This window comes from Drosophila hydei, unplaced genomic scaffold (genome assembly GCF_003285905.1).
Source record: "Drosophila hydei strain 15085-1641.00,03,60 unplaced genomic scaffold, DhydRS2 tig00008119-arrow-pilon, whole genome shotgun sequence".
NCBI lineage: Eukaryota > Metazoa > Arthropoda > Insecta > Diptera > Drosophilidae > Drosophila > Drosophila hydei.
Window position 1 is genome coordinate 2,660,163 of NW_022045830.1, and position 20,128 is coordinate 2,680,290.

Consider the following 20,128-nt stretch of genomic DNA (forward strand, 5'->3'; position numbering starts at 1 on the left):
CGCTGCAGTTTTGTTTACTTTTGATTTTGTCGTATTTTTTGATTAAGTGCAATGGGCGCATAGCCGGAATAAGCATGCACATGAATATATACTTATATATAAAATATAAATATATATATAAATATATATATATATATATATATATATATATATATATATATATATATATATATTCTTATGTATTTAGTTATGTATTTGTATACAGATGTAACTGCCATTATCTGACAGCTGTTGTTGCCCTTTGCAGTTGCCGTTGTTGTTGCTGTTGCTGGTGTTGCTACTTCGAATGTTTCTTAAGTTCAACGTAATCAACGCAAAGAATGTCACATTGAAAGAGGTCAACCACCAGCGCCTTGTCATGTCATTCATGTAATTGAAAACAATTTATTTTATTTGCTAACGATATTACGATTTAATTTAATTAAAGCAGGAAGACAGTCATCATCAGTCGTTGCCATAGAAGCAATTATCGTAGACAGACCTCAACAGGAAAACAATATGTATTCGATATCAATGAGTCACTCAATCAGTTTATCAGAAAATCAGTCAATCTGTCAGTTTAAACGTTTATCAGTAAGTCAATCATTCAATCAATCAAGCATTCAGTCAGTCTATGGGGCAATATGTCAATAAATCTGTCTGCCTGTCTGCCATTTAGTCTGTTTGTCAATAAGTAGATCAGTCAATCACACAGCCAGCCAATCAGTCAATCAAATAGTTAATAAGTAAGCCAGTCAGTCAGTTGAAATACCAATCGATCAAACATTCAGTAAATCAATAAGGCATTTAATCATTCAGAGACTGAGTCTTGCTGTCAATAAATAGCTCTGTCAGTCAATCAAATAGGACAGTCTGCCAGTATATAAATCAGATTATCAATCTATCATTCACTCAGTCAGTCAAGCCTAGACTCACTCCATTTGTCAAGCAATTAGTTGATCAGACAGCTAATCAATCAGTCATTAACTCTATCAATCAGTGATTCAATTATTTAGTCAATCAGTCAGTCATTGAGGAACTTCGGCTATCAGTAAGTCAGTCAGTCAATCAAACAATGAGTCTAGACAAGCAATAGAGCAGTCTGTCAATAAGCAACTCAGTCAATCAGTCACTTAGTCAGTCAATCAATCACTCAGTCAGCCAATCACTCAGTGCGGTCCATCTAACACACATAGATATTCATCTATATGTTGCTATGATATAAGCTTTTGCATGACTGACCGATCGCTTGGGGGCGTGTCTTAAGTATGGGTTGCAAATAAAAAGCGCATAATAAGCGTTTAAATGCAATTTTCGTAGCAAAGCGAATCGTTCAGGCCAAATATCATAAGGGAGCTAAGTATATGTTTTGCAGCACGTTGATTAGAATGAAATATGTGGCTAACCTAACAACAACAACAGCAGCAGCAACAGCGGCGGCAGCAGCAGCAGCAGCCACAAAAAAACTACATCAAAAAGTCCTTTTTCTTTCTAACAGAAATATTTAGGTAGCATTTAAGGAGACAGACACACAGCCAACTCACAAATCGGACTGTTTCTGTTTTAGTTTTACTTTTTTTTATATATTTTTTATTTTTTATGTTTTATCTTTTTGACTGACTGTTCCTTCATTTCTTGTGGCTGCTCAATAATTTTGTGAGGGTGCCGCCAAAAAGGGCGCTCGAAGTTCTTTGTTTCAAATAGATTATTGGCAATGCGCATACAGATATATATACAAATATATATAATATATATATATATGTTTTGTCTGCAGTCAAGTTCAAGGATTCTGGACGCTGGGTTCATTGAACCGAAATGCTTTTACGGCCGGAAATATCAAATTCGCTTTAATTGTGATCGAAGAAATTAATAAGTTTGATGAAAAGTGAAAGACAATGATCACAGATGTCGTCGTCGACGTCGTCTATGCGAATTGGGAAAAACAAATTGCGCCAAAGGAAGTGAAAGACATCCAATTCAATATCCGCCTGCTGTAAGTGTGCGCCCTAATGACTTGTGGGCGTGGTCAGTTGAAGAAGCTGTGCACAAAGGGTTGCTCGAGCTGCGTAATACGAGCTGTGCCCAGAGAAGTGAAGAAAGTCGAAACTAGGCACGTGCCAAGACAGCCCACAGCTGTCGAGGATACAAATGAAAGCGAACTACGACGCGCTGCCATAAGTCAAGTTGCCACGAGAGAGTGAGCGAGAGAGAGAGAGAGGGAGAGTGAGCGAGTGACGCAGTCGCAGATCAAGATCACAAATGCTGATGGCACACTGATTGATCTTGCGACTGGTTTGGATTGTGCCAAGGAATTCCTATGAATATGGCACACACACACGCACACATCCATGAGAGTGAAGCTGGAGAAAAAGCAAAACTAAACACGCAAAAAACTGAAAGGGTGGAATACAATATAATAATGACAAGGAACAGGGAGCTCGTATTATTTAATTTGGCACTGAGAGTTTTTTGCCGCCGCGTGTATCAATGAATCGAAATGAATTGCGAATGTCTCGATCGCGTGCGGCAAAAATTTCCACGGATTTCTTTGCAGATCCCGCATTCGGTTTTTTGGTCTTACTCGAGCACAGGCCAATGCGATTTTCCTATGAGATGTGTAACGCATCGCAGGAGAGCGCATAAATGATATATATTCTTGATTCTGATCTAATTGTATATGTCAAATTTTTTGTAATATTTTAAATGAAAATAAAAACCAATTAAAAAAATCAGATATTTAAATATAACATTTTTTTGTTTGGATGAATTTTGTTTTAGTTTTTTTTATTTTATTAGTATTTTAAATAATTTGAGAACACAAAGCACTGCTGATGTAATTGAAATACAATATATATTATTGGCTTTCATATTTAAATTTTATTATAAATAAAACCTAGCAGCTCTATGTCGTCAAGTGTATTCCATCTTCGACTTGCCCTTCATTCGTCTTCTTTTATTCCTCAGTTTTGGCAAACAGCTCCAAAGTTTTGATTTGTTTTGCCTGATTCTGAAACGATTGGCTGATTATTATTTATTTTTTTGTAATCTTGTGGGTTGTGCCTTGTGTTTAGGCTGCAAATGCATATAAAATAGGTTTAACCCATGAGCACAACAATCTTTAAGTTCACGCAATGAACATTTAAAATAATAAATTAAAACTATTTTTAAATAAATATTCATGGAAATTAATTTTGTTAGCAAAGTTCAAGGCATTTTACTTTTATTTTCTTCAAATATTTTCTAGTTATTTAGTGTGTTAATCAATAAAATTTTTTCCAAATTTAGCAAAATAATATAATGCAATTATTTTGAATATTTTTGCCATATCAATTCTGATGACTAAGACGCATGCAAGTTCCAAGAAAATTTCAGACATACCTCGAATAGTTTTGGGACCAGGCAGCGCCGTCAACTTCTTGGCTCGCATGCCAAATTGCAACTTAATTATAAATTGCAACAAAAAAGAAAAAGAGGAAAAACAACTGAAATGAAACACAGACAGACCAAAGTTTCGGGCTGCACTGTAAAATTGTAGCGTCAGAGCCATGAAGCGCCATACAAAACAAAACAGAAAAAAACTGCTAATTTAACTGTTAGTTTCACATGCGCGCACACACACAGGCACCCATACACATGCGAAATCCAATGAAAATGCCATGAAAATGCAGCCAGCTTTGGGAAATCCATGAAATGTGCGAGTACAAGTATTAAAGCAAGCAAATCTTCCGCGTTTGTGTAATGCAGGAAGATTTTGCATGATTTTTCGCTTTTATTTGAACATTATATATAAGTATGCATATGTATGTGTGTCTATATATATGTGATATAAAGCTGTAATTTCTGTATGGAATCTTTGTGCACACGACACAGAATATTATGGGCTTGTCTTGAGCACAGCTGTACAGCTTTTGAATCTTTGGAAACTTTTCTTAAGAGTTTTTATTAGCCCTTCGATTGGTTCTTAAAAGTAAAAATTGAAGCAGGATATTTATGATATTTGTCTTATGAATATTACCAAATGAAGCATGAAACTAAAATCTTGATTTAAGCACACGACACAAATTCAATCTTTCATGGATTATAATTTCGTCTTGTATTTAGAAACTCAAGATTTCAGTATTTTATTTGCGAAATATATTTTATTATTATTATTATAGCTTTAAGTCCACTAGTAATATTATATTATATTATATTAATTTATATTACATTATTATATATATTATATTAAATTATATTAAACTTTAGAAAACATAAAAATTAATTGTTACTAAAAGTTGCAGTTTAAACTTGACTTCAATTTCGACCTTTGAGCTGATTGTACTTAAATTTAAGTAGTAAGTATTTTGGTTTTGTCTGTGAATGTTTACCTGTAAAGCAGCCTGCCTAGTGGAGACTATACCTCACTGTATCCTGAAAAACTGTTGCTAACTGAGCGCTGCATATGTGGTGAGAGCGAGAGCAACTGCCATTTGAATGAAAGCAGTGAGAGCAGCTGCAATGCAAACCTGAACCCAAGGCAGACCCAGACCTCAGCGCAGTTGCCCCTGTTACACTCGGATGGCACCTACTGTCAGCCACCCAATGCCTCCCCCCTCGCCAGCAATAAATACCCGCTAAGCCCCCTCGTTCAACAAGTGCTGGTAGCGCCAGCAGCTCGCGACGTCAGAGACAGCGTGCGAAAGTGAAATCGAACCTTTGCTGCCGGCGTTTGTGCTTTTAACAACAACAACAAAAGCAGCAGCAACAGTAACAGCGGCAGCAGCAACAACAATAACAGCCACAGCCGGTTTTAGAGTGTTGCGAGGGGCACGACTGTGTGTTGGTTGGAGGACGGAACGGCTTAGGTGGCTGCAGCTTTGGCTGACAAGTGCGAGCACCACCCCTCGCCTTCAATTAGTAACAAAAATACACACACTCACACATGCACACTCGACGTTTTTGTAAAAGTTTCGCATTTTATTTTTAAAGAGGCGACGCAGCGGTTGAATGAAAATTTCATTTCGGTATTGCTTGGAGAGATGGAAAGAGTGAGTGGGTGGGCTCTCTCTCTCTCTCATTCCGGTCACTGAACTTTGTCCGACTGGACTTTCGTCATGAAAATTTGCATACGTACGCTCGCTTGCCAGATGACGCGACCCCCACTTGTTGGGCGCTGAAATTGGATATTTTTGGGTGCTTAGTCCGGGGATGACGCGTCAAAAGTGAACTGAACGGGCGTCATTAGGGCAAGCCCCGTCATTGGGCATACCGGCGGCGGGAGCAAGGGGCAGCAATTAGTAGCAGCGTGTCTCTTGCGCCTAATTGTGCCATTCTATAGGAATTAATTTTGCATCTTGGAAAAATATGCAGTTTTAATTAGTTAATAAGCACCGTTGGCTTGCAGCTGGCCAGGATTCCTTAGATAAGCTAACGGCCAATGTGAAACGCTGCGCGTCAAATGGGCGTCGCGCGCAATTAGCGACATATATCAATTACAATACATAAATAAGAAATCTACATTTATTACGTATACGACTCGCTGCCCCGTTAAAATGTTTACATTATAAATCATTTATTCAAATTACATATTAAAGCTGCCTCTGTTCGAAGTGGATCGAGCTTACAGTCTGCCTTGCCTGGTGTGTCTTGGTCAGTTATACTCGTTGAGCCACTGTGGCTCAGCGGCTAGTGGCCAGTGTGGCGGGTCAACTTGTCGCTAGCTAGTCGCACCACGACGGCGTCTCCAACAGCTGATCGACGTCTGGCAGTGGGGTCTGCGCAATTGGGCTCTGATTTGTTGCTCCACATGTTTGGGTTGGCGCCCGAGTCAAGTTCAAGAATGTCAAGACGTTCTTTTATGCATTTATTACACACATACATATACATACATGCGGGTTTGCTTATGGTTAAGTAAATTCATTTTGTAAACTTCCAAGAAACATATTTTCTAACATACAATGAATGTTGTTCGTGTTGCTGTTGTACATGCTACTCAAATGCAGTTGCTATTTAATTGTGTAGGAAACATATTTCTCATATATATATATATATATATATATATAAATCATATTCTACTATTATTCTCGCAGTGCACTGCATTGCGTAACTTCTTAGATATCTAAAAGGAATTTTTGTAAATTTTCAATTCATATCTTTTCATTTAATTTAATTTCATTTATGCTTCCGTTTTTAGCCCGTAAAAGTATGCAATTATTGTGCTTTTGCCACACTGTATATAAACAAATGTGGCTTGTAAATTTTAAAACAAAAGTCGCGTGCATAATACAATTGTCCTATTTAGTAATTAATATGACATTGACATATCAAATTCTGGAATACAATTGGCATGTGTGAACTTCCCGCTGGGATTCACATTCTTATAGTCTACTTTTGAGCGGTGTGTCTCGAGTTAGTTACAAAATTGGCCGTTGTAGGCAAAGGCGGCGCTATTGTATCAAAACGATCAAAGCGATCGAGCCTCGTATCAAAGTTGACAAATGATCTTCAAAAATGTATGCCAAAATACATGCTTCATATAAAGTACACATATATATATACATCAATAGATAGACAATAAAACACTTATATAAATTGATTATAGTATGGCTTGCTCCTTCTACCAAATGTTTTGTATATTAATCCTTAACTTCTTTGAACTTAACAGCGAGGCATAAAAGGAAGTGCTCGTATATCTAACAATCCTAGGGAGGGCACACGTTTCTATGCGGGGATTGAAGCTATGGCTTTTGCCGGTGTTTTTTTTTTAAATAATTGCAATTACAATTTCAAAATGGGGAGTAAACAAAGTTTGATTAGAAACTAATATAGGTTTACAAATTTTAATTATATTTTATTTATCTACTATAGCTGAGGGCTGCTGGCATATTCGCAAATATTATCATTACTATCTCTCATTCTATATATTTTACTTATATGAAAAAAAATGTACAAATCTAACAAACTCAAACAAATTCACGTCAATATGGGTTTCCAATAGATACATCGTCTATATAAAGATACAACTACCAGGGTATCCGTAGTTACTATTCAACTATCTAATAGTCACGAATATGCCAAGAGTTTGACAAGGAGGCGACAAGGCTCGAGTGGACTAGTCGTTGGGATTTGTGCGGAATGTTTATAAACTTTGTTTTGTCTTATTTGTTGTTGTTGTTATTGTTGTTATTGGTCGGTTCTGTACTTGTTTCTAGCTCTTTGTTATATGGTCATTTGTCGTTATAAAATGTATTACAAATCTCTATTCGAGCTAATTCGTTGGTGCAGTTTATTTTTGGACACGCTTCAGAAAGCATCGTTGAGCTCCACAACTGACATTCTCAGTTCCCCCAAGGGCGGTAGCTACTGCGGTCTCGCCAACAACTCCAATCCACCCTCCTCCTCCATTTTAGTAAGGAACTTCAAAACTCGATACTGCGGCTCTGATTGCCGCACCATATCAATTAGAGCCAATAGCTTCTTAATGCCAATCCATACTCGTGCGCCGCCAAATTTTCGGCCAATCCCTTGCAGCTCTTCGGGACTAAATAGATCGGAATCCTCTAACACTGTTAGCACATGCTCGGGATTGGATATATTGGACACATGCAGAACGGATGTGAATGCAGATAGCATTTCCATCTCTTCGAGCACCTGTCGCCTGCTTGAGGTGCACAAGATGAGCAGTTTGCGGCCCTTCGGTGGCTGTTTCTTGAGCAGCACCAGCAAGGCCTGCAGTGTTAGGTTGGAGTAGCGCGGCCCGATGGGTCCATAGTCGAGCAAACGTTCCACATTGTCCACCACAATGCAGCTGAGCGTAGAGCGGTAAGCATCATCGAATATCTTGCGTATGTGCAAGCACTTGGCGGACTCGGTGAAGCCCACCATATCCTCTGGCGAGCACACCTTGACAAAAGGGAAATTACTCATTTTTGCCAGATTGGCGGCCAGCGCCGATTTGCCAGAGTTGGGCGCACCCTCAAGGAGCACGGATACCAAGCCGGAGCTTTCCGTAGCCTTGGCCTGTTGCACATACAGCATGCCATCCTCTAGTAGGCTGGTCACCGGCGGGCCCCAGTTGATGACGCCACGGGCCAGCATGTTTTCAATCATCTCCTGAGCTGCACCGAATGCGGGCTTTATGTCATTTTCCAAGGCGTGCATAAAGTCGGAACGCGTTACTTTTAGCTTTTCCATGGCCTCGGGATCCACGTGGACTTTAGCGTCGGCCTTGATCAGACGATTCATGGCTGTGGACTGAGCAGCACGCACCAGACCCTCTAGCTCAGCGCCGCTGAAGTTCTTTGTGCAAGCCGCAATCTCCTTATTATCGACATCGCTGGCAATCTTATTGAATTCGCGCATTCGCTTTGTGTGTATGTTGAGGATCTGAACGCGTCCCAACTCATTGGGCAGACTAATTTCCATTTGCACCTCCAGACGACCGGGTCGTAGTAGCGCTTCATCAATCATATCCCTGCGGTTGGTCATGCCAATGACCAGTATATTGTTCAGTTGTTCCACGCCGTCAATCTTAGCCAGCAGCTGGTTGACCACAGTGTCATGTACGCCACTGTTGCCAGCCACCGACCCACGTGCCTTGCAGATAGCATCGATTTCGTCGAAGATGATAATGTGTAGTCCGCTGTTCGGTCCCAGGCGCTTCTCCTCCTCCTCAGCATCGGCAAACAAGCGTCGAATGTTGGCCTCCGACTCGCCCACGTATTTGTCCAGAATCTGTGGTCCATTCACTATTTTGGGCTCACGCGCATTCAACATGGTGCCAATCTGTCGAGCCATTAAAGTTTTGCCCGTTCCAGGCGGACCGTAGAGCAATATGCCTTTCACGTGCTTGATGCCTAACTGCTCGACCAGTTCGGGTGGGAAGACACGCGATGCAAAAGCGCGCCGAAAGATGGAATTGAATTCTTTGTCCAGGCCACCAATTCCCATTTTGCCAAAGTCCCAGTCGGGATTTATGATGGGGCTCCGTACAATTTTTCCCTTGGATCTGCCCTGCAGATTGAGTACCGAGTTCTCGGCCTTCTCGAATTGCACCACCGTATTGCCTAGCACCCGGCCAAATCTCACGTTACGCGTCTTTGCTTCCTTACCGTCTCCAACAGTTCTGGGATCCACAGCCTCTAGCGTCTTGACCGCCAGTCCAAGTAATTTCTTGTCCTTGAAATGAAAAACCAGTGTTTGACCCACCGTCAGGGCCATGCCCGCGAACTGCATAATGAATTCCTTGGCCATTTCATCCGAGTCGTAGGGCTCCTGGGTGATGGTTTTCTTTTGCAGAAAGTCCGTTTCGAATGAGACCGATATAATGATGTCAGAGCTGGCATCGAACCGATAGGGGCGGACATCAATTTCCTGATTGATTGAGAGGGAGGCCCATTTGCGCTGCACCAGAGAGAAGCCCACATGTCCACGTGGCAGATCGGCGATCTTCTCCAGCGCAAATATATAATGCTGTCCAGGTCCCGGCGAGATGTCGACATATCTGTTAGTGATTCAACGAAACATGAAATAATGATTTAATAAGCTTTAATAAAGACGCCCACATCAAGCTGGCGTCATTTTATGAAATCATTCAAAAGTCAAACAAAAACAGAAACTCAAACTGACTTTACTTCCTCGGTGAAATCGGCAATATTGACGATTGCCTTGTTGGTTAGAGACAGTTCGTCTGTAGGACATTTGATGGCCTTCATTTTGTGCGCCATTTCGTTAGCCATTATTGCAGCACAAATCGATTAAAATTAATTTTCTAGCTCAATTTAATATTTACGAGGCGAAACTGTTTCCAAATACTGACTCACCAACAGCTGTTCGCACTGTTGTGCAGCCCTGGCTACAAAAAAGAGAAAAAAATAATATTTGGTGTACACACTGGAAACGCTTCTGCATTGGAAGCGAGAACAGCTGACCAAAAGAAAGTGAAAAACAAAAACAATATGGTCTGTATCTTAAATTGCCAATGTAAGCCGGCTTTGCTCGAATATATAATTTCAAGATTGCCCATTGTCATTGTCAGTCAAGATCGACATTTATATATAACTATTTGAATATAGCTATATATATTTATTTGTCATGTATTTAGCTTAAAAATGCTACTAATTAATACATTAGCATTAAGTATTATTGCACCTGGTGCTGTCGCGTTGTGCCAGTAGAATAACATTCTCCAGGGTAACATCGCGCGACACGTAAAACTTGAGCGACGCCTGGTAGCCATTTGCTTGTAAGTGCTTCAGCCGCCCGTAGTCTAGGACACGCTTGCATTGATAGCCAATAAGCTCGCGCTGCTCACGGCTTAATCTCTGCGTGGGCTCCTGTTGGGGCTGCTCCTCCTCCTGAGTGACTGCCTCCGCCATAGCTTTGCGCCGCTCGCGACTAATACCGCTGCCACACACAGCCCAGCTTACCATCTTGGTGATGATGACAAACTCTCGTGGTGTGATTCCTGCTGTTTGAAGCCACTTCTTGCCCACGTAGGTCCGCCAGGAGCACCGATGATGGCAGCATAGGGCTATTAATATATAATTAGTATTGCATGCTTCTTTGTCGGCCAGTACACAACGCAGGGTTAGGTCAGTTGCGGCGCCGCACAGGTGTTTTGATAGCGCCACATTGCGCTGGGTACGCTTAAGTTCTGGCAGTTGGGATATCTTGAGGTCCGCAATGTCAGCACGTATTCGCTGCACGAGCTGCTTATTACTCAGTTTGTTGTCCTTCTTGTGGCGCAGCGAGAGACGGTCCACCAACACCACCTGCGAGTTGGCAAACTGTTTCGTATCAAGTGCGGTGGCAAGGTAAAAGGCCAGTTGGCCTTTGCCTGCGCCGAATTCAATGTAGCTAGTGTTATCACCCAACTGTTGGTCACGTTCGAGTATGCCCAGCAATGCGGATGTCTGTACCAAATGCTTGCGTGTCTCCGGACCGTATTCGCTGTGGCTCAGGGGCTCCTCCAGCGATGAATGTTGCAGTTGAAGTTGCTCAATGTTGCCAGCTATATGTATGTCATATAGCTGTTTCACTTTGTCTATGACACTATAGAACTCTGCATCCTCCAGCTCGTGCAGCTTTAGCTTCTCGTATTCGCAGAGTTCTTGCTGTTTGTCAGATTCTAGTTCATCGCCTGCATTGACATTTTTCAGAATGTAGGGCAGTGTGTTGACCTGATCTCTGGCATTGCATATGGTCAGGTGCTTGGCCAGCTTTCGTTTGAACACTGTATGCTTGGGATCTAGTGGGCAGGGTATGCGCTCTGCTTCTGGGTTCTCTGCGGTTGCCTCACTTGGCGGCTCGTGCGCCCCGCAAAATATACTGCCCTTGCTCGGTTCCATTTTGCAGTACCTCTTCTTGCGAAGTACCCAGTGCGCACAGTTGAGTGCTCCCGGAGGAGCCGCCTTCTCATCCGTACTCATCTTGGGTTTCTTAGCGGCAATTGCTTCGGCCATGCCATCTATATCAATAATACGAAAAATCCTGAATCCCGCACGTGCCTTTGTTTACAATAATAAATGGTGGAATCAAGTGTGGCCGCATGTGGTACAAAACATAATACTAAAACACAAATGCACTAAAAACATAACAAAGGAATTGATAAATAACTTTTCACAATTAATGTAAATTCTTAAGCAAAAATGGCATGATCATTTGTAAAATTCGCTTAGCATGTGCATGGAATGTGTAGAAAATGCTTTATTACACAATTTTTAAATATTTTTTGAATAGATTGCGCGTTGCACTAGGTGGCAACGCTTAAGATAAATATCGATAGTAGCATATAAAGTATCGATAGTTTATTTAGCATTTGTTAAACACGGAAAAAAGCCGCGAGGCCCAAACGTTTTGGTAAATATTTACTCATTGTATAAATTAATAATAGACGATTACATTACAATTGGATAAGCTTCCATAAGCACATCAACATGTAAGTAAAACACTTGAACGCGCCGGTACAGCGCAGATTTAGCTTGCGGCCGGCATGCTCGTTGTTGTTGTGCCAAACAAACTGAAATCAACATTTTTTAGGGCTCTCGTAAAACCGAAATCTGAGTTGACGCCGGAGGAACTGGCTCGTCAGGAAGAGGAGGAGTTCAACACTGGCCCACTGTCGGTGCTCACACAATCGGTGAAGAACAACACACAAGTGCTCATCAATTGCCGCAACAACAAAAAACTGCTTGGCCGCGTCAAAGCCTTCGACCGCCATTGCAACATGGTCCTGGAGAATGTTAAGGAGATGTGGACGGAGTTGCCGCGTACCGGCAAAGGCAAAAAGAAGGTGAAACCCGTCAACAAAGATCGCTTCATATCGAAAATGTTTCTGCGCGGCGATTCTGTAATTCTAGTTCTACGGAATCCACTGGCCACGGCAGCCGGCAAATAGAAATCACAAAGCGAAATCCCATTCATTAAACTACAATCAATAAAACTAATTTGCAATTTGCTATAATAACGAATGATGTAAATTCAAATTATGTGGTAAACAAATGTAACATTCTATTCTACGGCGTTCATTGACCGGACGATAGCTGCTTGTTCAGTATGGGCACATACTCGTCATATTCCGCCAGGAAGAGCGTCCCAGCTATGGGCTGCCCCAGACGATGATGGTCCGCAAATTGTTTGATATGAAACTTGGGCCTGGAGCGACGACTTTTGTTGCTAACGCGAGATCCAGAGAATGTCAACTTCTTCGGTTGGCTGTACAACAGCAATACGTAGCGATGCAGTCCTGTATCCTTTGGTGGCCCGGCGCCTACATATTCAGCTATCGCATCACCTTTGGCCACATTGTTGCCGGGGATATTGACCACCAGCCAGTGCTTGAATTCACGGAGCTTATGATTCGATCGGCTGGGCGCATCCGGATCGACCATCGCCAACGTATAGTATGTATCAGGGTCGGCCGCCCATTCCACAGTGGGAATATTCTTTACCTGTGTAGGCGTCACAATATCGCCGCACATTATCATAAGCCGATTGTCGTAGGTGATCTTCAAGCAGAAAAATTGAAATTACATTTAAGATGCTACTGAAACTTTCTTTTTTGTTTTGCCACACCTTTAGCAGCTGTTCGGGAAGCTGGGACAAGACATCAGGCACTACGCCGTGCCACTTGAATGCATCCAAGTCTGGGTTGCACTGCACCGCAGAGAGCACGCAGACTATTGCCACAGACAGCAGCAACATGTTGTTTACTGATGTGTCGAATTAGTTATGCAAGACTAATCCGAGGTACAAGTTAACTTTGGCTCTTTATGAGACTCGGTGTATGTGAACTGATCGCTAGCGAGCTCTGTCCTCAACTGAAACCAGTTAGACCTGAGGCTTGGCTTATAAAACTCAGCAGCCATCGCTGCCAGCAGCTGCGATTGAACATTCGTGGAAATATGTTTAATAACACCTTTTTATTTTTCATTTTCAACAATGCACGCCAATTGGTTATCAACATTAATCGTGTGTACTCGCCAATTTAGTATAATAATTCTTATCATTTGCCCGACAGTTGTTTGTACAACTTGGGCACATATTCGTCCCACTGTGCCTGGTAGAAGTTGCCGGCAACTGGATTACCCAGCTGGTATTTGGACGCGAATTTAGACGTATTGAATTTACCGCGCTTATCACCGCTTGTTTTTGGAATGCGAGGCTCGTTGCAGGACAGCTTTTTCGGCTGCTTGAAGACCAGGAACACATACCGATGTAGACCTGTGCCCTGCGGCGGCCCTGAACCCACATAGGCACTGAGCACTTCACCTTTCTCGATTTGATTGCCGGGCACATTGACAACCAGCCAGTGATGCCATTCGCGAAACTTGGGCTCCTTGCGACTAGGCGCATCCGGATCCGTGAGCAAGACAGTATACAGGGCATCTGGCTCCGTGGGCCACTCGAGCTGTGGCGCTGCCTTCACCTGAGTGGGCGTCAGCTCGTTGCCACTGTTTGCCTCCACGCCGCCCGCATAGGTGACCTAATGTGAGGCATTCACTTAAGGACAGGTGATCAAGAAACAAGAAGCTGGCGAAGCTCACCTTGAGCAGCTCTATCGGTGCCACTTGCAGCACATCAGGCACAATCTTGTGCTTAGCAAAGAACTCGGCCATAATTACGGAGTTACGAATTGAGTAAAATTAAATTTGATCGACTGACAGCGTATATTTTCGTGATAGAAATTATTTACAGTGTATCTGATTTGACAATTAGCTGAATTCGTAGTTTAGCTTGAACTTAATTTATGCATTTCTTTGGCAATCCGATTAAAAACCGGCCACAGCTCGTTGCTCGGCTTGTTGATTACCTAAAAAGAGAGCGGTTTCCCGCTAGACTCAAAGTTGGCCTTGTGCAGCACGGGCACGTCTGTGCTCCATTCGCTGGTAAAGAAATTGCCAGCCAAAGGGAAGCCCAAATCATATTTCTTAACAAATGCTCGGGTGCTGAAGTTGGTACGGCCCTGATCGCTATGCTTGGGCACATGCTCCATTTCGAACTTTAGATAATCCGGCTGCTTATACAACAGAAACACATAGCGATGCAGGCCGCTGCTCTTGGCGGGCGTGGCACCGACATAGCCAACGCGCACATCGCCAAGGTGCATTTGGTTCCCGGGTATATTGACGATCAGCCAGTGCAGATACTCGTTGATCTGTGGCATTATTCCTGGCACATCCGGATCGGTCAGTATAAGCGCATAATAATTATCCGTGCCAGCGATCCAATTCACCTGCGGCTCATCCCGCACCTGCAAGGCCTGCAGCTGGACGCCACGATCAGCACGTATGTTACCCGGATATGTGACCTGTATAACCAAGAGGATAGACAGTGAGAGTGATTCTTTCTTTTGCTCGATGGCTGGAGCTGAACTTACGTTGAGAAAGTCTTGTGGTCCGACAGATATTAAGTCCGGTATAACATCCAAGTGCCTGAAGAACTTGCTGACATCTGTGTCCCGTATCTTGCCAGTGTCTGGCACGCAGCGGGCTATGTTGAGGCACAGCCAGAGGCAGAGCAAGCGTGTGCAATTGGTCCACATTTCGATTTCAGCATCAATACTGGCCGATATCTGGCGCTGGCAGCGCTTTATGTAGGCGCTCGCACCCGACCAACCCAGATTGCATTAGTGCTGAAAAACCGGCTGTCTCGGTCTAGGTCTGGTGGCCAGTTTGCCAAGTCTGCGGCTTGACTGTGCTGTGTTAAAACAGCTGTTGCTCTTTAAGCCCATGGCTAAGTGTCAGGCTGGATAAGCAGACACGACTGCTGTTATGCTTTAAATGCGTATTAGCTTACTAGGGCATATTGGTTAGCTGGCTAGGTATGTAACTGTCTAAGGTTTGGTAAAGTTTATAAACATCGTTTGTCGGGTTGATCTACATATATTTGACTGACTTTTTGTTTACCTCTTATTGCATGTGCAGCTTTGTTTTATATTTTTAAAAACTTTAAAAATATATATCTATATTTTTATCATATTATTATTAAGCTAAAGACATCAAATTTTAAGATTCTTAAAGACTCGCCTTGATTCCAAATATTTTCGATCTCGTAAGCTTTCACCTAGTCCTACCTTAAAATTTTGAGCCTCACTTTCCATATCAAAATTACAATTCTAATATACTTAAATCTGCCTTTCGTAAATCCAAATTTAAAAATTAAAAGCTTTTGAAAATAAATAGAAGTGTGCTGTTAGTAGATTATCTTCTAGCTATATACTATAGTTCTCTTTTAGTTGTTTAAATTTATGTGTACCTAGGAAAAGTTTGGCGTGCGTTGACGAAATTTCAATTTGCGGAATTTGCGTGACTATGGAACAGTAAAAACCGACAAAAATAAATCATGAAAATTATATATGCCAGAAACAGTTAGTAGGTCATTTAGTTCTATTTTATTGAGTGTGCAGGTAATTGTCGCAGTGTTTATAGCATGTTAACTAATATCATTACATCTGACAAATGTTGGCTAATATCTCGATTGTAACATTTGAATTGTGTTTGAAGCTTCACTCTTTACCACTTGGAAATTGGCGAAAGCGACCGTAGTTATAGAAAGGGTATCTCGGGCATCATGAATGCTGCTTTGTAATCACATTTAAGTGTTGGAAATTAGGCTAAGCGATTTGTTTGATCTGCAGTAATCAAGTTTTAGGTATCCGGTTCATATTCAAATACGTGAATCGAAACAATATGTATTATTGTTTTGTAGAACCTACACAGATTTAGTGATCAAATATAATTTGTGCTTCCTATGTAATCATAGTATTCATTATTTTGCGAGAAAAAAGCAATTTTCGTGATGAAAAACAATTTCTTTATATATATTTATTTATATATATTATATATGTTTTTATTATATATATTTATTCTAAAAATAGATTTCGATTGTTTTTCAATTTTTTTTTCAAAATATTCTCAACTGTATCAACATTTTCATGTCTTCGATCAAAATTCACAGCAGTTTTCAATTGTAAACTTATTTAATTGTTGAACCAGCTTTCAAAACATTCAAAGTTTAGAACTGGTTTTGTTATTTAAAACGCCTTTCTTTATTATTATAGACTTAGAATTATTTTATATACGAACGTTGCTTAGATTGCGACTATGACTGCTTTTTTTTAGATTTCAAACTTTGATAGAGCTTTAAAAATTATTATATTGCTTAAAATACTTTTAAAAAGTCACAAAGTTTTATTAACTTATTCGGTTTGCTTTTCAAAGACTTTAAACATGAAAAACTGAATTTATTTTGGTGATCGGAATCATTTTCCTATATAATATATATAATATATTTAATACATATATTATATGTATTATATTATATATTATATTATATATATATATTATATAGGAAATATATAATATATATATATATTATATATACCATTAAAGGACTATTTTTTTCTTAAAAACCCATGGCATACATATTTATATATATACAAAAATAAAAAAACCGTTTTTACTTTTCAATTTTTGCAATTTTTAATAAATTAAATAAATAATATTTCAATTAATTTGCTTGATTTTTGGTCGATTTCTGAGGGGAGAGAAGAAGAGTTTAAGTAGCGGAAAGTGCAGAGCTGGAAGCAAAAGCAGTTAGAAAGAGGCGATAGAGAAGAAGCGAGAGGAAGCGAAAGTAGATGGAGCATGGAAATGAATAGAATGGCTAAAAGTCGAGCGCTTAAACTTAACAACTAATTTTATGGCCTAGGCATGTTCCGGTTCCATTTGGTCTGCTTACTCAAAGTGCCACGGTGTGGCACTCAGTTCCTTGGTATGTACATTAACAGCGGCAGTATGATCTAAGATCTAAGATGAGGAGCTGTAGCTGGACGAGGTGGAGGCGCCGGACGATGAGCCCGAGTTGTACGAGGAGGAGCTGCTGGGGTGGTATGAGCTATAGGCCAGATTCTGTGAGTCCCAACGGGCATATGGGCCACCGCTCATGGGCTCCCAGCTGCTGGGATCGTAAGAGGAGGCGGTGGTGCTTGGCACACCGTATTCAGCTGCTGGCATTGGTGGTGGCATGGGCACCATGTTCATCTTCATGCCACCCAATTTCTGGATCAAATTGTAGATGAGGAAGCCGAGCACCAGCTTGATGGCAATCTTGGACAGGATCAGAGCCTTGGTGGCCTTAAGACTGACCAGAGCCAACAGAATGGGCATGATAACCTTCAGCTTGAACTTCATGAGCAGCAACAGAGGCAGCAAGAGCTTGTCCTTGTTCTTCTTCTCAGCACGGCCTGTCAAATTGGAATGAGAGTTAAGATTATAAATCTAGTTGGAGGCTAAGTATCGAGCGAAGCAGACGCACCTTCCTCCTTGGGCAGCTCCAAGTCGAAGCCACGATCGGAACGATAGGTCATCACCGAGCTGGAGAAGAAGGTCTCTGGCAGCTGGAGGCGCAGCTCGTTGGTGCGCAGAATGCGTGCCAGACGATCCACAATGACCTTATCGATGACATCTTCGTTGAAGGCGCGACCGCTGACCTCCTCCTCAACATTGGCGACCGTGTCCAGATAGGTGAGCACCTTCTCCTTCAGGCAATGCATGGCATTGGCATGGAAGCACTTATCCACAATGGTCGAGATGAGCTCATCCGAGCTGTGGATGCGGGGTGTGACCGCATTATCAATGGCAGCACCCTGAACAGACGCCGCCAGCAGCAGCACACTACCGAACGCGATGAAGGATGTGAAACGTTGTGCCATTTTGATCAGATTTTCAAATATCCACTTGCTATATATACTAACTATATATAAGTATATCTATTTACACTACCAGAGCGCGTAGTGTTCACTGCGATGCCGTTGCGACGACAATGTTGAACACTTGTGCCACTACCGACGATTTTATACCGAGAGACGCGTCAGAAGACCCGTAGCCACTGCATTCGACATAAGTTTTGGAGCGCACAAATATATTTTTGGACAGCTACACGCCGTCGAGCTGACGAAAGCCGTTGCCGAACCTTGGCTCAAGCTCTTCGGGGTGTCCAAAGTTTTTCACCAAACTATTGGATCGGCTCGCTGATATCTGGGTTGACCAGCCCAGAGACTCCCTAGCCACATGCAAGCTTTCTCGCTTTCCATAGCGGCCATACGTACATACGAACTCCCCCCACCAGCACTCAAGCCCCCGCTCGAAGTGCTGATCAAAGTTGCATTATCGACGACCGATGAAAATAACTTTTGTTTCCCCCAATTAGTATGCGCGGGCTCAACTCTTACGCGAACAACACATGAAAGCCAGACCCAAGACATAGCCCATGACGGAGCCAGGTCCAGGGCACGTACATTGTTCGGCGTATTGTGTCAAATTTCGATACAAGAAATCAGTACGGAACTTGTCTACGTTTTGGTATTGGCCATTTGTCCATTTTGGCCATTTGATGCGTATTAGGCCATTTGTTTATCGTCTATGCGGAACTGCGAATCGAATTATTGTCATTTTGCTTGTTTCTGTTTCTGGGCGGGATTACGAAATAGGATTTGTGCTGCCACTTGTGACATATATATTTATGACACGTTTCAATGTGGGTCAACGAAAGTGAAGAAATCAATAAATTTAATTTTCTTTACACATTTCTTAACCTTTTCATTGATTAAGGAATCAAATTTAATTTTGTTGGCTAAAAGTTTTTGCAGCTTCTGTATTACTTGGAAGTTTGTCAAAACTTAGTTTAGATGGGGTCAGGGTTCGAATCACAACAGATGCCGGTCTGTATAATTGATTCGAAGGACAAACACTTAGATAAGGCTATCAATATTTATAGCATTGCAGGCAAATCTTTTATATTTAATGTATATAAAAGAAATTATATATTTTTTAAAAAAATTATAATTATATAATTTAATTTTTTTTGAATGACATTAGTGAGCTTAACGCACCGAAGAAAGAGAAAATACTCAAGGCATATAAAAACAATAAATTTTTATATATTTTAGACTATATTATAATAACATTTTAAATATAGCATAATAAGATATATATATATATATATATATATGCATATATTTAGCTAGACAAACATTTCAATAATATTCCTTAAATAAAATAATTTTAAAGTGTGCCATAAAAAAGGCAAAGCAATTGGAATGTGAAATGAAATTATGAGACGAGTGCTGAGCATTAATAAGACTTATTTCTTATGCAGCATTGGTTTGTGCTGTCTACACATTGCTTGAGTTTGTTTTCATAAAGTTGATTTATTAAATATACAATTTATCATGCATAATTTGAAGCCGAAAATTTACTTAAATTGCTCTCAATTGCAGAGCAAGTTAGATATCGTAATATCTCTGAGAAAAGTGTTAACTTTGCAAGCAAATAATGAACGCAGAGTTGACGGCTGACAACACTCGTAGATTACCTAACTGATAATGTGAATAATGCAACAGGTGTCGTTGTCAGCGTCACACGATCTGTTATCATTCGATAAAAGAAATTTTGTTGACGTTTTCGAGCGCCACACTTGGCTCGATTCGTGCCAAAATTGAAAAACAATCGAAAATGCAGTCAAAGGAAAAAAAATGAAAACAAGAAACGAGTAAAAGTGACAGGAATGCCTGACTAAAAGATACCTGGGCGAAGATATCTTGCAGAGCACAGCACTAATGACCCTTTGAATGAGGTCTATTTGTATTGCAGGGTATTCTATGTGAGTT

General features: G+C 41.2%; 7 protein-coding genes across 8 annotated transcripts; 1 reads left to right on the forward strand and 6 right to left on the reverse strand.

Moving 5' to 3' along the window:
* Positions 1 to 7,217: 7,217 nt before the first annotated feature.
* Positions 7,218 to 9,782, reverse strand: LOC111594580 (vesicle-fusing ATPase 2). The gene is made up of 2 exons (XM_023307937.2): positions 9,586 to 9,782; positions 7,218 to 9,460 (listed from the first exon to the last, which is right to left on the reverse strand). The coding sequence occupies exons 1-2, from the start codon at positions 9,693 to 9,695 to the stop codon at positions 7,318 to 7,320; spliced, it is 2,253 nt and encodes a 750-aa protein (XP_023163705.1). The 5' UTR covers positions 9,696 to 9,782; the 3' UTR covers positions 7,218 to 7,317.
* Positions 9,783 to 9,989: 207 nt separating this feature from the next.
* On the reverse strand, positions 9,990 to 11,691 carry LOC111601384 (tRNA:m(4)X modification enzyme TRM13 homolog). Its single transcript, XM_023317923.2, has one exon. The coding sequence runs from the start codon at positions 11,418 to 11,420 to the stop codon at positions 10,092 to 10,094; it is 1,329 nt and encodes a 442-aa protein (XP_023173691.2). The 5' UTR covers positions 11,421 to 11,691; the 3' UTR covers positions 9,990 to 10,091.
* A 60-nt stretch (positions 11,692 to 11,751) lies between these two features.
* Positions 11,752 to 12,421, forward strand: LOC111601383 (probable small nuclear ribonucleoprotein Sm D2). Of its 2 annotated transcripts, XM_023317922.2 has the most exons (3): positions 11,752 to 11,817; positions 11,876 to 11,896; positions 11,998 to 12,421. In XM_023317922.2, coding segments are annotated over exons 2-3 (360 nt in total). In that variant the 5' UTR covers positions 11,752 to 11,817; positions 11,876 to 11,894; the 3' UTR covers positions 12,356 to 12,421. The 2 variants fall into 2 exon arrangements, with proteins under 2 accessions (XP_023173690.1, XP_023173689.1); XM_023317921.2 differs by having other exon boundaries at positions 11,774 to 11,896.
* Positions 12,419 to 13,267, reverse strand: LOC111594434 (protein D3-like). The gene is made up of 2 exons (XM_030224745.1): positions 13,033 to 13,267; positions 12,419 to 12,965 (listed from the first exon to the last, which is right to left on the reverse strand). Exons 1-2 carry the CDS (start codon positions 13,159 to 13,161, stop codon positions 12,483 to 12,485), a joined length of 612 nt encoding a protein of 203 aa, XP_030080605.1. The 5' UTR covers positions 13,162 to 13,267; the 3' UTR covers positions 12,419 to 12,482.
* Positions 13,268 to 13,384: 117 nt separating this feature from the next.
* LOC111594518 (protein D2) lies at positions 13,385 to 14,160 on the reverse strand. The gene is made up of 2 exons (XM_023307846.2): positions 14,004 to 14,160; positions 13,385 to 13,942 (listed from the first exon to the last, which is right to left on the reverse strand). Exons 1-2 carry the CDS (start codon positions 14,073 to 14,075, stop codon positions 13,463 to 13,465), a joined length of 552 nt encoding a protein of 183 aa, XP_023163614.1. The 5' UTR covers positions 14,076 to 14,160; the 3' UTR covers positions 13,385 to 13,462.
* An 11-nt stretch (positions 14,161 to 14,171) lies between these two features.
* LOC111594517 (protein D2) lies at positions 14,172 to 15,049 on the reverse strand. Its single transcript, XM_023307845.2, has 2 exons — positions 14,837 to 15,049; positions 14,172 to 14,767 (listed from the first exon to the last, which is right to left on the reverse strand). The coding sequence occupies exons 1-2, from the start codon at positions 14,999 to 15,001 to the stop codon at positions 14,270 to 14,272; spliced, it is 663 nt and encodes a 220-aa protein (XP_023163613.1). The 5' UTR covers positions 15,002 to 15,049; the 3' UTR covers positions 14,172 to 14,269.
* Positions 15,050 to 16,992: 1,943 nt separating this feature from the next.
* Positions 16,993 to 18,271, reverse strand: LOC111594550. The gene is made up of 2 exons (XM_023307903.2): positions 17,776 to 18,271; positions 16,993 to 17,704 (listed from the first exon to the last, which is right to left on the reverse strand). Exons 1-2 carry the CDS (start codon positions 18,170 to 18,172, stop codon positions 17,268 to 17,270), a joined length of 834 nt encoding a protein of 277 aa, XP_023163671.1. The 5' UTR covers positions 18,173 to 18,271; the 3' UTR covers positions 16,993 to 17,267.
* Positions 18,272 to 20,128: the final 1,857 nt, after the last annotated feature.